Source organism: Echeneis naucrates, chromosome 12 (assembly GCF_900963305.1).
Source record: "Echeneis naucrates chromosome 12, fEcheNa1.1, whole genome shotgun sequence".
In the NCBI taxonomy this organism is placed as follows: domain Eukaryota; kingdom Metazoa; phylum Chordata; class Actinopteri; order Carangiformes; family Echeneidae; genus Echeneis; species Echeneis naucrates.
In genome coordinates, this window is record NC_042522.1 from 13,639,739 (window position 1) to 13,654,182 (window position 14,444).

At 39.4% G+C, this 14,444-nt stretch overlaps 1 protein-coding gene across 1 annotated transcript in view; it reads right to left on the reverse strand.

The window, feature by feature from the left end:
* Positions 1–14,444, reverse strand: part of brinp1 (bone morphogenetic protein/retinoic acid inducible neural-specific 1) — a 71,938-nt gene that overhangs the window by 9,953 nt on the left and 47,541 nt on the right. Inside the window, exon 5 of the mRNA XM_029516225.1 lies at positions 1,822–2,058. Coding sequence (XP_029372085.1) covers positions 1,822–2,058 — 237 coding nt within the window. The remainder of the gene's footprint in view (positions 1–1,821; positions 2,059–14,444) is intronic.

Genomic DNA, 14,444 nt, shown 5'->3' on the forward strand with positions numbered 1-14,444 from the left:
AATAGTTGCCAAGTGCTTTCACGTAAACACCAAAGCCTTCAAGGTTCCTTTCCCAGGCAAGTCCACATTGTGTCTTTGAATGACTCTTATCACAAGTCACCCAGCACACCTTACCTAAAGATTACATCCCTCAGTTTAACTCCACTGCACCCACCCCATGTGCCATTACATCACAATTTTTGGCTTTCCATACCTGTAAAATATTTATTGACCAAAGATTTAAGTTGTCACTGTGCAGTGCAAAAAAACAAAACAACAACAACAACAAAAACTAACAAGGGAGTGAAAATAATGTATGACAAAACTAAAGCAGCAAGTACTCATGTACTCGTGTCGTAGTGATTACATTTTCCTGATGAAAAATGATAACAGTAGCCGAACATTCATCTGACATGTAGTAATTTCACTACGGTGGAACTGTTGCATATTTTCTTTGGGAGTGGAGGATGGTAACATCAGTCATCAGTCACTCTTCCCTCCCTTTAAAAGGCAACAAACTGGGCCAAAATTATCTCCCAAGAGAAAACAGAAAGTCTTTGTAGGGGAGGTTCTGAACATAATTACCACGAGCAGGAGAAATTTGTCTTGACAGGATGTATCGCCTTTTCTTAGTGTTTTTCTTTTGTAATAATAATGGTTACTTGCCCAATCAGTGGTATTAGAGGGTTTTTTTTTTTTTTTCTCTCTAGGGTAACTTCATATGAGTGCTCCTCCACCATTTTATTATGTGCTACTTTTAAACATTTATGGCCCACTCCACCTTCACTGGTCATAGTGAGCCAGTAGAATACTAAGCTGATTAGTTAAATAAATAAAAAGAAGAAGAAGAAAGGATTGCTGATAAGAAATATCACAATGCAGATAAATATGGCAGACGACATAAAAAGCTGTCGATTTGGAACGGCATACTTACAATCAGCAGCAAGTGAGTAAATCCATTGTTCCCTATGTTATTAAGTACACGTGGTAACAAACGAACATATTTAACGTTTAGTTTTTGTTTTTGATCCACTGTTAAGATTACAAACATGAGAAAGTTAAAGGTTTACTGTAAACCTCCACAGAGATATTCTGAAACTGATCAAATTTTCGATTCCCCCATTTCACTCTTTCGCTAAATTGCTTATTTTGACCACCAGGCAAGTTATATATTTGAATTAATCCTTTTTTGCTTCTTCAGGTACATTTCTGCATTTCATTGTCAAGCACACTTTCAAAGATGTTCTGCACTCAGTGACCTCCATGATTCACATTAACTTCCCTCTATGGGTCATAAATATATTTATCTGTTACTGGCAGGTTTTATTGGGACACTTGTGTATCACATCAATAATACATAGAGCAAGGTGCCTTGCCATGTACCAGCTGGGCACAGTTGTGCGCTTGTCTTCACTCTGCTAAAAATTCCACTGTCTTCTGTTGTTCTACTGGACAAAAAGGGACACATTCAATTCAAAAACATTCAACTTAGAGTGACATTCAAGCCTTTCACATACGAAAGTTGTCTATCCCCAATGCACGACAAATTCTCATTTGTAAAAAAAAAAAAAAAAAGTATTTGTCAATGGATTCATAATATAAAAGATGTTTTCACCTCCAAAACACCTACAACGATGTAGAAATCATTGTTTCCCATTGGAAAAAAAAAAAAGGAGAAGTCCACCTTCCCACTTTCACTTCAAAATCTTTAGTTACTATTAATCAAGCTATGTCTTGGTGAACAAGGAAAACCACTTTTAAGAATAAAAGAAAAAAGACATATTTTAATATTATTTAGATAATGAACATGGGAAATAAAAATGTGAAGGGTTTTCATCTTACCAGAGTTTTCAAAGTCTTTATAAGAAGCAGCCCATGACTCAGACATCCCCAGCAGGGTGTTCTCCATGATCTGGATGTCGGTGATGGGACAGTTGCACTGGGGATACTCCTCGGCGCACTGACAGATGCACTGGTTGTTACGGCACACATATTCCCCTTCTCCATTGCACATAATATAGCTGAGAGCTGACTGCACAAATTTCTCCTGAAGGTATTCAGGGAAAATAACCTGAAGACCTGAAACAAAGACAAATGGGAGAGTTTAGTCAGGCATAATGTGTTTAAACCATTTCTCCTAGAATATAATATGAATTTTAATAATAATAAAAAAGAACGCATTCCAGTGCTCCAGTTCAATTTTCTTTATTGTGGAAATCAATGAAGCAATTGGACACAAAAGAGTTCTGAAAAGTGCGGCCATCCTGCCTTTTACACTATCTTTTGTGTTTTTTTTTTACAAAAGCACAAAATAAGATCTGATAAAAAAAAAAAAAATAAATAAATAAATAAATTACCTGAAAGAAGAGAATATCAGAAAGGACAGAGTGAGGATGATCTTTTCATTCATTTTCTAACTAAATGTAAATATTTATTTTTACATACGTGTATGCACTTTGACACCAGTCAAAAGTTTGGACACACTTTCTCATTCAAATGAATATTAAAGGGTGTCCAAACTTTTGACTGGTAGTGTATATATTTGCATATTTTTATATTTATTGTGTTCAGACAGCATAAATAGTGAGTCCTTACATATATAATAAATGCAGGGGGATGGCACCCAAAAGAGGGGTTCACTGTGAGCAGAAAGAAGTTAGCCAAATGACAAAAATGAAATGGTTGGCTGCCTTCCCAAGATTGCATCGTGTTACGAGCACTCATTTATTTTTCTAAAAGATGTGCTTCAAAGCTCATCCATGTTCAACTCTCAGGTCACTCCTGATGCGACATACTATAACAGTGATTGATGCCCACTGTGCTGCGTTGTTGTGCCGGGTTATTTAGTGGAGATTATTTTTTCTCTTGTGCGTACACGTGTTTTGCTGTTTCCATTTGCATCTGCTTCATACTTATGGCAATGTGGTAATTATATACTAATTGCAAGAGTTGAGATTGTAATCTAGGGGCCAATTTGAGATGAAATCACAAAGTACCCCTTCACTCTCAACTGACAAGGTATTAATAATTTTCAAACTCGGAGCCAATCCATATCTAACCCTGGGGATCTCATAGAATTGAAGCTTGGAGATTTCACAGTAAAGGCTTTCTCTTCAGCTCACGTCCTGGGAAAATAAATCCCTAGGTCTACAAGCCACTGGATTGGAAACAAACTAAATAGATTTTTTCCTTGTTGTATGAAACAGCTTCTTGGTGAGGCAATATTTTCTTAATGGGTTTTCTGGAGCACTTACAGTACTTCAGCAGAAAATATGCAACCAAGAACCAAAACATAACATGTTATTGAAGGACGAATGATTGCATTATTTTCTTCACTCACATATTGTTTTCACCCAAAGGTGAAAATGGGAATTCATTTATGCAAAATCCACATAATGTTGCAGAAGTGAAAGGGAAAGCAAGCATATAATTTCATACAAATGAATCATTTTCAGGGCGTAGTCATGGAATCAAATTGTATCACTGATTATATATGTGGCAATTAATGCACACAGCATTGGCTAAATGGATAAATTCAATTCAGGTGGAGGATTTTAAAACTGCATGTGCAAATACTTGACTGGAGAACGGTGACAAAACCCATTGTCATGCTGAGGGTCTTTAAATCTTTTGATCTGAAGCTTTCAACTTTGCAAACCCTTCCCTGCTCTTTATACTCAACAACCTTTGCTTTTAATATCTACTTTTATTTGAATATCAGTCAGTTCTGTTCGCCCCCCTCACCCCATCAAAACCGCTGCCCGTCAGTGATGAAGGGAACAGAAGGAGGAAGGGATAGAGCGAGTGAAGGGGATGCATGGATCACGTCTGACCACAAAAGAGTTGGGTTGCATAGGCCTTATTCTCCATCAGGCCTGTCTGCGGCCTCTGGATCCAATATTCATTTAGCTTGATGTATTCCTGGGCTTGAAACTTTCATGTGATTTGTGGGAGAATCCAGATGGCAAGTTCACGGATCACCGCTGCTCACTGACAGCGCTGGTGCCAGCGGCTGGGTGCACAATAACACCAAATTGCTCAGCCCTCCCTCCTCCCCTCTTCTGTCTAACCATACCTCATACCCTCGCAACCCTACAAACAACACAGACACATTTCCCTTTTTCTCCTTTTTTCCCCCCCCACATCAATGTGTTTGTCTCGGGTTATTGCAGAAGGAACAATTTGATATGCTGACACCCTGGTCAGTACTATCAGTCCTGCAATCTCTTGTTTCCACTCTGACAATGTTTCTGTCTTTTCTCTTTCCACGCCTCCCTGTCTGCTTCTCACGGTCTCTGTTTTCTGCACACATCTCGTCTGTCCTACTTTATTACACTCACTCCCACTCCCGACACACTCATACGAACGCCCCTTGACTTGTAACCCCTCCACCCAATCATCCTTTGGCTCTCATTCACTCCATCAATCACTCTCCTCATTCCTGTTTCTTCACCTTTCCTGCTCTCCTATACATTCTCCCACTGAGCACGTACACAACTGTTGGAAATTTGATGTCTTGTCCACCCACTCCAGTATAGAAATGATGTCATGCAATAAAACTAAATCCATCAACATTTGTTAGCGCAGTGGAGACTGGGTAAGAGAATTGGAGTCCTTGGGACAAAAATTAAATGAAAACCTAATCAGAGTGAAACCTGATCATTTATCTTTCCCAGCTTTGCCATGTTCATGCGGTAACCTGTGAAAACAATGAAAACGATTGGACTATAAAGTTGCAGCCGACACGGCTCCACAGCAGGTATTTGTTGGGGGAAATACTAGATATTGGATGAGGGAGTCACACTCCCCATCATTAAAGAGCTGCTGATGAAATGAAAGTTGCATATTGGAATTCCCGTGCAGCCATTTGACAACCTCCAACTTCATGCTCTGTCAGTGCACATAATGCCTTGCAACCCCTATGCCTGGCTTGCTCTAAATAAATAGCGCCTCAAAATGGCAGTTAATCTCATTGCATACATTGGTCCCGATATATTTTCTTCACGTCTACTGGAGGCTATAGGCCCTCAAAGATTTTGTGAATGCAGAAAACGGAGTCTGTGGCACTGTGACTTTGCCTTTTCATTAGGTGTCTTTCTAGAGTGCTCTATTTTTACATGGTGATAGATGGAGGGTGTAGGCCACAACTGAGGCTTGTAACTGCCTTGGCAAGCAGTTGCCTGCTTATTGCAATGCCACGCTCTGCCTCATAAGTTACAGTTTCATTAAAGATTAATTGACCATTGTGTGGCTGCAATTTCGCAAAATAATCATTACTTAATCCACTGGTGCAATAAAGTGCATTACTTCAATGGGGGCATTAAATTACCATCGGAGGTTATTTTTGCAGCCATGATACAGAACCTAAGACCTCTGAACTGGAAGACTGAATGTTTCTCCACAGTCTAAGCCTTCCTATTCTGCCCTGCTGATCCCTGGATACTTAATACAGCAGCTGCATATAGTTTTAAGATTTGTTGTGTTGGCCCATTTCACACGAAGGTTCCTCTAACCCAGCTGAGGTAAAGGTGGAGCTAAAGTAGCTATTTATCCACTTTTCATTTCTTTGCATAAATCTCTTTAGGTTTCTGACAGTGTGTGTGTCGGGCCTGACAGAGAATAACATGTTCCACTGGAGCTATTCTCAGCTCTCAGAATATGTTAGCATTTTTTAAAGTTCTGAATGAGGTGTTCTTAGCACACGAGTGGATAATGCGTTGCTGTGTCTGGGCTGAGTAGATTATCGTAGATTATCATAAGTGTTTTAAACACTCTAGACGGCAGGAGCTTGTGTTGTCAAACAGAACTGTCGACTTAAACTGGAATTTTACAGCCTTATTTAAGTTTTTGTGTATAAGGCAATTGTTATTGGAACTTTTGGACCAGTATTTATTTATTTTATTTTTTTTTAAATCAGAAACACCTTTTCATGGCTTTAGTGCAGTGCTTTTTAATGGGGTTTTGTTTTGTTTGTTTGTTTGTTTGTTTGTTTGTTTTGTCCTTTGTGTTCTCTGTTTAGTTTTTAGGGAATTTTTATGGAACATGAATATTTAGACATGCATAAATCCTCAACAGAAAAACAACAGGGAAATGGAAAATCCTATTTTGTACAGCAAATAAAACATGTGCTTGCCTATGCATATGTGATCCACCATACTGTATCTCTGCGCAACAGAGAGACTTTGCAGAACACATTGTGCTCCACACAATATCCCCATATAGCGGTGAACAAAAGCAACTCGTTGACACAAAAAAGCAGCAAGGATGCAGGTGCAGTAATCATGGTAAAAGCATAAATTACATATAAAAATAGTATTGGCATTCAGGGCTGGCTGCTCCTGCCTTCCTGAAAAAAAAAAAGGGAATTGCTGAAATTGCACGTTGAAGCGGTTTGAGGAGGCAGGCAGTCTGGAGAGGTAGATGAGCTCTCCACGGTGCTGAGTTATTGCCAGTTGTGCTGCACGCCGGACAGACACACAAGTCGAGTCGGAGTGAAAACAGAGTTAGTGATTACTTTTTCTTCTCCCTCCCCTGTGCAGAGAAACACAGTCGGACAATAGCAATGTTTGATCTCATTTCAGGAATGATTCCTCCTAGGTGTTATTCTGCGAAAGCTGTATGTAGTAATTTTGTTTTAATATGTTCAAGGTATTCTCCAAAAGCACCGCATACTAGCTGTGTTACAGAATGTGGCTTCGGCGAGTAATTAGAGATGTGGATGCTTGTGTTCCTCAGTTGCAGTGCTCGAGCTGTTACGTCATATTGCCATGTGTCCCTGCACAGCAGTAGCAGTAGGGCCTCGATTGGTGAGATATTGTACCACTGTTAGACATTTGTGTGCACTCATGCGCGCACACACACACACACACTCACACAAATAAGTGCATCTGCTCATGTACACGCACACATACACACCCTTGGCTCTTGCAGAAATCACATGTTTTACAAGAGCCCTGGAGAAGGGAGGAGAGACATATGACAAGCTCTGACATTTCCATTTCAGCGAAAAAAGACACAACTGCCCTCAAAGTGTCAAGATGTGCTGCGTACATGTCTCAGAGCAAAAGGCCAGATTCATCACGGAAATTACATCAATCATCCCTAAATGCATAAATAATTTTAATCTGTCTGTACTGGAAAGCATCTGTCTGGTACGCCGTTGAAAACGAACAATATGCTGATTCATAAACACGCTGTTGTGCAGCAGCCTCAAATTGAGAGTCACATATTGCACAAGCACGAGCTTGTGCATTGACTATTTAGACAAGTATTGTGAGACTGAAAACTCAAGACTCAGTGATGCAGCTGTATAAGACACATGTAAACAGACAGGTCACTACAAAATAAAGCAATACACGCACGACTCAGATATCAGAAGTTACACAGCGTTAAACAGCAGCTGTATCCAGAGCTGGAATTCACTTTTTTGTGTCCCATAAAAACGCATCTGTTGTTCCCCGTGCATTTGGTTGCGTTGCTTGTATTTGCTACATGTGGGTCAAAAAGATTAAAATATTCTCTGAAGTTGTGTGTCCAGCTTTTGGGTTTCTGTGGTGACGTGTCACTCAAATTTTCAGACACACACGCATACAAATATATATTGCAGGTTGAGCCTTAAATTATATATTTAGTTATCATTGAACTGCACATACTTAATATTGGGTTTATGCTACAGTAAATGTTTATCGGTTATAAATACTTTTGAATTATGATGTGCCATGATGATTTGAGTACAGTACATTTGAGCCAAAAAGTCTTTCGTGAAAACAGTCGATGTTACAACTGTTCAGAACTGCAAGGCCCTTTCTAACCAAAAAGCACAAAAAGTAAAGAAAACCCCAATCAATTGATGAAAGAGAATCTGTCAGACAGAGAAAAAAGACCGAGAAGAAAACCATGGCACTTGCAGAAATGGCAGCCTGCAGCTGGCAAGAGTGAGTGGGGGAAAAAGGAGATTTATGGTCACGCTGGCTGAAATGGAAACTCAGTCTTGATTGACCGCCTCCAATTGAAAGCTGACCTCCAGGTCAACATGGAAAGATTTCATCAGGTACTGGGGTTTCAGCATGTTGGAGAGGAGAGAAAAATGTGTGCTGCTATCCATCATGAAAATGATCCAGTGTTATCAGTTCTCTGAGCAGCAAAAAAAAAAAAAAAAAAAAAAAAAAAAAAAAGGGAGGGGGGGCACTTTTTAATAAAGACTTCCAAAGCCTGTCCAATGGTTGGTTCAATACTCCACCTCAATGACAGTCCATGGTGTAGAGCACAAACTACTCCATTATCTCAAAATATGATCACATAAATATGGATCTTAGGTTTATAGTGTGTCAGTGTTTCTATAAAAGAAAAGGAAATCTGTCAAAAGGCCAGACTATTTCGCTTTGTTGTATTTATAGAAAGACGTGAAGAAAGAGAGAGACGGGTCAGTGAGAAAGTTGATTTAAAAAAAAAAAGAAAAATGCCTCTTCTGTTTATTGTTGCTCTACCAACATTTGCTCACCATGTTTTTCCATCAAAGACTTTTCTTCCATAAAGGATTCTCTGGTAACGCTGTGTTTACTGATATACACAAGTCCTCAAATCGATTCGTCAACAAGTCCGTCCTCAAAAAAAAAAAAAAAAAACTTAATTGATCCGTATGTTTGTTTGTCTTCTCCATAATGTTTGCAGCTTTTTCACTTGAAAAGAGGGACAGGCATCGAGCGACAGAGCAATGAGTATCTAATTCATCACTCTCCGCACGACTTGCCTACAGGGCCAGTTTAATTTATTTTCACTTCACCACTTTGAAAACTGTTGGCTCAGGCTATTCTAACATATTCATAAATCTTCCAAGATAGGCTCATGGCTCTTCCAGGATAGGCTCTTCAGGAAACTGGAGAAAGAGAAGAAAGGGAGCGACAGAGAGAAAGAGAGAGAGCGAGAGAGAGAGAGTGGCAAGGACTGAAAGAAGCAAATTAGTTTGCTTTTGTTTGGATGCTAATTTATGACGGCCATATTGGAAGTGATTGGGTCTTGCAAGGTAATGGCTTGTGAAGAAGGCCTTTCCTCTTTCTTTGCCTCAATTTTAAAATGCAAACAATTAGCTTTGTTCAATTTACAAACGACACCACAATAATCTTCTTCATAATACACCCAAAAGCCTCTCCAGTCTGCTATCAACGAAAATCAGCACAAATTCAATTCAGGGAAAATAGGATATGAAAATAATAATAAAAAGGCTTTCTCACTACTAACCTGAAAAGTGCTGTATAATAACAGTTTAAAAAAAACAATGAAAACCCACCAATTTAACTACCAAATGCTAATTCCTTCTTTCATTCTATTCACACCCCTTAATAAACAATTTTTACTTCTAGGTCCCGATGGAGGCAAAATCCAGCTGAATCCAATATTGTTGGGTTTCTAAGCTTTAGCCTGGAGAGAGGAAATAAAATAAAGAACAAATGAATATAGAGGAACAAAAGTGGATGCAAGTCCCAATTGTAAAGCGTAATAGAGTGGATATTTTATTCAGATTAAAGTTGAGAGAGTAAACAACCACAGTTTGTTTTTGTTTTTTTTTTCCTGCCTGGATTTCAATGATTCGCAGCATCCATGTTACAATTACAGCTTGTTTCGCTACATTTTGTTTTTAGTCCGATAGATGATTTATAGTTATATCATACTCAGAGTAATCAGTGTGTGCGCAAGCTTCAACTTTAATTAATGATTGATAACAAGGTCAGGATCAATGCACATGTCCACAAATAGTCTGGACGTGGCAGGTTCCTGATAGTTGGCTGCCAATAAAAAAAAAAAAAAGAAAAAGCGGTCAGATGCTACACATGCTGAGATCTAAAGAAGTGCAACCTTCATAGTCATTTTAACTTGGAGCAATGGGAAGTTTCATGTTTAATAGATCAAAGCTTTGTTAAGTCATGCATGAAATCCTAAGTGAAAGAAAAAGTCGTTCCAGTGCCATCTTTAATTCTGATCATTGTTGGGCAGGAGGGCGGAGAGGGCCAGCGAAAAGAAGGGAAAAGCAAAAGGTGTTAGTTAATTTGCCAAACATTTTTACAAAGCAAAACTGTGGGAGAGAGGCGGGCTGAGTTTGCGCTTTGATAGGTCCCTCCCTTGATGTCAGATTCCACAACAGCATTTTAATCTAAATCTAAGTGAAAGCAGAGGGACTATCCAGGGAATGTCATACCCGCATTGAGCTGTCTGTAGCTTGCAGCCCCACCAGCTCACAAAAACTCAACCACAGGGGTGAAATTGAGAGAGTAAGGGGGGGGGGGGGGGGGGGGGGGGGGGAATTATTCCTTAAAAAGATTACTTTGTTACTTTGGGAAAGATGGGAAAAGGTCGACGACAACCAAATTCAATATGGTTTCAATATACAGCCTGGATGCTGTCCAGATTACTGCTGGGGGGGTGGGGGGGAAACTTTTGGTTATAGGCTTATAGTCAATTTCTTGTGTATATTTTCCACCAAAAGTTTTGCAGTTACATGTTTGCCTCAAGGTAGATAAAGTGCTGAGGTCTGGAGTGAAAAAAAAATAGAAATGAGAAAGAAAAAGGCATGATTAAAAGTTTAATTAGGAGAATGAAATTGAGTGGATTTTCTATTACTGCATCGTTGTTCTAACTCACATGGTGCTGCATACTAATACGATACCCTTATTTAATTCATAAGCAATTAAAATAGCTGGTCTAGATCAAGGTTTCTACAAGTTGATTCATTTGCAAAAGACAAAGGGGCTGCAGTAGAAATGTACATCCAGTTGAAGAGGTTTTGTTCAGGATTTGGGCCAAAGGTGAACAGAAGTTACGTTTTTTTTGTTTTTTTGTTAGGTTTTTTTTTTTGTTTTTTTTTTTTTTGGGGGGGGGGGTAAAAACAAAATTAAAAGAGAAAAGAAGAAAAAAGAAATAATGAAAAAGTTTCCAAAAGAGCTCAAAACAAGACTGAGAAAATCATGACAAAAACTTTTCTTCATAGTTTATTTTAGCTCACCAGAAACAGCTCCAGCAAGTTTGAAGATCATATATAGACCCACACATGTCTGACATGCCATCTGCTTCTCCCAAATAGAAAAGTGAGTGATGTGCATTAAGCTGTATGCGGATCGGTAGAATCAGTAGAATTCTGAATTTGCTTGGTGATTTAGAGAGCCTGCCTGAAAAACACTTTCCAAGCCAATCTCACTGCAGACAGCAGAGGGAAACACATGGAAGATACATGGAACTGCCATAAAAACCTGAATCATATAAGTGAGAAAAATACATTTTCTGGGTGTTATTTTCAGAGAGACGCATCGCTGTATATTGTACCTGGTTATTGTCAATCAGCCAGCAAAAGGCTGGCTGTCTGTATTCTGTCAGCCGCCAAATATTGTAATAAGGATGATCTGGGCAAAAGCGGCCAAAGACAGCGCCTTCAGTTTGAGAGCACAGTTACACACTTTGGGCTGGAAGCTGAAATCTTTTTTTTTTTTTATGTTTTATTTCCTAAGCTGAGAGATTTTATTTGGAGACTTCAGGCAAATTCAATGAGTACAGACTTTTTGTTTGTACATTTTGTCACAAATTGTTTGTTTAAAAAAGCCAGAACTTTTACGGCTTAGACAAAATTTTATTATTTCAAATTCTGCAGACCAACACTTTTCCTCCTCTGAATTAAAACCACAAATCAACTGGGGGACATGGTGTCAGTCCTGGGCAAAGCGCCTTTCTCTGGAATGTCACTTTCATTTTAGTACAATAAATCTGTCAGCTAACAGTCAAAGTGAATTTATTTTCGTAGAACAAAGACCAGTTTCATCAAATCATCGAAGATACGATGAGTTCATCTGAACACACGACGTTAAATGCCAATTGGGGAAATACATGGTTTTTCAATGGACAATGGAACCATGTGGTGTGCAGCACATTTAAATCAGCGAGTTCATGGAGAGGTCAGTCATTCACGACAGACCTCGAGATGCGTTCAAGATCAGCTGTGATTCTTTAAGAAAGAGAAATTTCTCAATGGAATACATTTATTCCTACATCAATGTTGAAGCTCTATTTTTATCTGAAGTTAGCTGAGTTGCATTAGCTCTTTGGAAACCTTCAAATCTGCGTTGAATCTCTTTCCCGAGTCTCATTCGTCTGGAGCGCCTTTCCTGAACAGAATAACAACCATAAATATATTTGTACAGTGACAGATGAAGGTGGCATTCGGTGGGTGGGCTAGGAAATGCATTATACTCATTAATAGTTCACCAGCAACCAGGTTCGACAGCAAAATATTTTTATATCTACCTGCGAGCTGTTACCTCCGAGGATATGCGTGATTGAACACTCCAAAATTCAGCGTAATGAGGTGTTTGAGCACTGTGGAGTCCTGCAACACAACTGAACTTGGACATAGTCAACAGGAATAAATCACCTGAGAGAAAAATCTGTTGCAGCTTTGCAGAAAAATGTCAAGGATATTTAATCTTCTTCCTGCAGTCTAGAAGTACACAACGAAGTGGGTGATTTTTTGGGCTTAACGAAATTTGCCTCAAAAAATATCAAATCCAATAATTAGAATAAAATCCAACTGTTGGCTGAAGGGAAAATACTGCATGGGGTTCATATTTCATACTATATTATAATACTGCCGCTCATCGTGATCTTTCACAGTAACCAGACGGAACTCCTCCCCACAGTTTAAATACCAAAACCTTGCATTTTAGCTAATTGTCTAGTAAAAGGTCAACAGGCGTTTGAAAATGAGTCACATGGTGGGTGTTCATTAGATGTGCTGAGAACTGCTCCTGCTTATTAGAGCTGTCCTGGGCTCAGAGAGCATCGTCTTCCTCCAGCGGTGGCGTGTCAAGTCCGTTCACGGAGCACCGTCATAGAAGATGACGACGTCACGGCCGTTATTTTTTTAGGGCTCTGACTCTGTACAACACAGTAAATTAGTCACTGAGCTGAACTGTGATTTGTGACCGAGCCGCTTTTGGAACCACTACGAGCTTCACAAGTTGCTACGTCTCAACCATTAATGTGCCATTTTCTCCTTATAAATTTTTTCTAAGTGCATTCAGATAAATGACCAAAAAAAACAAATAAACAAAACAAGAACCACCTTTAAACACAAACAGCTGAAGTGTTTTTTCTCCTTTATTCTCTGGAGTCAATATGCTTTTCTAATCAAACTATTGTCACTCTCACTTATCAAAATCCATTTATATTCCAAACACTTCATCGGTTTAATTGGCAGTGCAGCAGAATAGAGGGATCTTTTATAGCTGGGGACCTTTTTGGTTCGAAGAATTTAAAGTGCAGTGTGCTGCAGCACACTTATGAGGATTTTGCAGAATCCGTATGGCATACTTAGAGAGTGGGGTGGGATCAGGAGGATCCATTATTATATATACATTTTCATTGGGTTTGTCAGTTGGTGGTTGGGGCCTGGCATCAGTCATGCCCAATCACATCAGCTGCTCTCCCCTCATCCCTTTAAAGAAGTGTTCTCCACACCATGGGAGCCTGACAGTGTGGTTTTGGGTGATTTATTCATTTCCACTACACCTACATGAAAGCACACATGCTGGGAAGTCAGGTGGAAAAAAAAAAAAAAAAAAAAAAAAAAAGTTGTCTGGCTACTTCCCCTCAAATTCCTTTGGCCAGTCATGTGTGTCTGTGTGCTGTTTTCTTACACTGATTTTATGGATTTCCAAAACGAAATGTAACAAAATCTTTTATAAAAAGAAAAAAAAAAAAGAAGGGGAGGGAGGGCGTTGCTAATTATTTGAAGATTTTTTTAATTTACAAGGAAAGAGCACATACTACTTGTGGTTTCAGTTCTTCCAGTTTGTAAGTCTCTATGAGACTCCTCTGTGCACCTGTTCACACGCTGCTGCAGTATATTTACCTCGACTCTTCGCTCAGCCAGACTGTGACTGTCTGTTCACCTTCGTGCTAACGAAGTTGCAACCAGGTTACAGCTGCACAACTTTTCTTTTTTTTTTTCTTTTTTGGATCCTGACTCACTCATATTTGGCTGTGCCTCAGGTTCATCCGTGCTGCCATCGTGTGCATCCACCCTAACCTCGCACAATCTACGAGCCCCGATTCCTGTACCTATGCACCTGGACCACGCTGATATAGTCTGCTGCCTGCACCACTCCTCGGCTTCACTTGGATATTAAATCATTCCTGTTCAATCTGTCTGCATGTCTGTCTACATTTGTGTCCAAAAGAGAGACTTTACTGAACATAATGCATGCGGTATAGTGGAATAGGAAATGCACTGAGTACAGCTCACTGTTGAGTGATTTCCACAATTTAGCTGCCGCTGTTAATGGAAAGTCCTGTCAACAACTTTGAATGTGGCTTCAAATGGGCTGACGCTTAGTGACAGGAGAGTAAGGACGCATCACGGTGGAGTAGGACTCTTAAGTCCCCCTTTGTGTCACTGTGTACCACTGAAACATTCAAAGTTGATG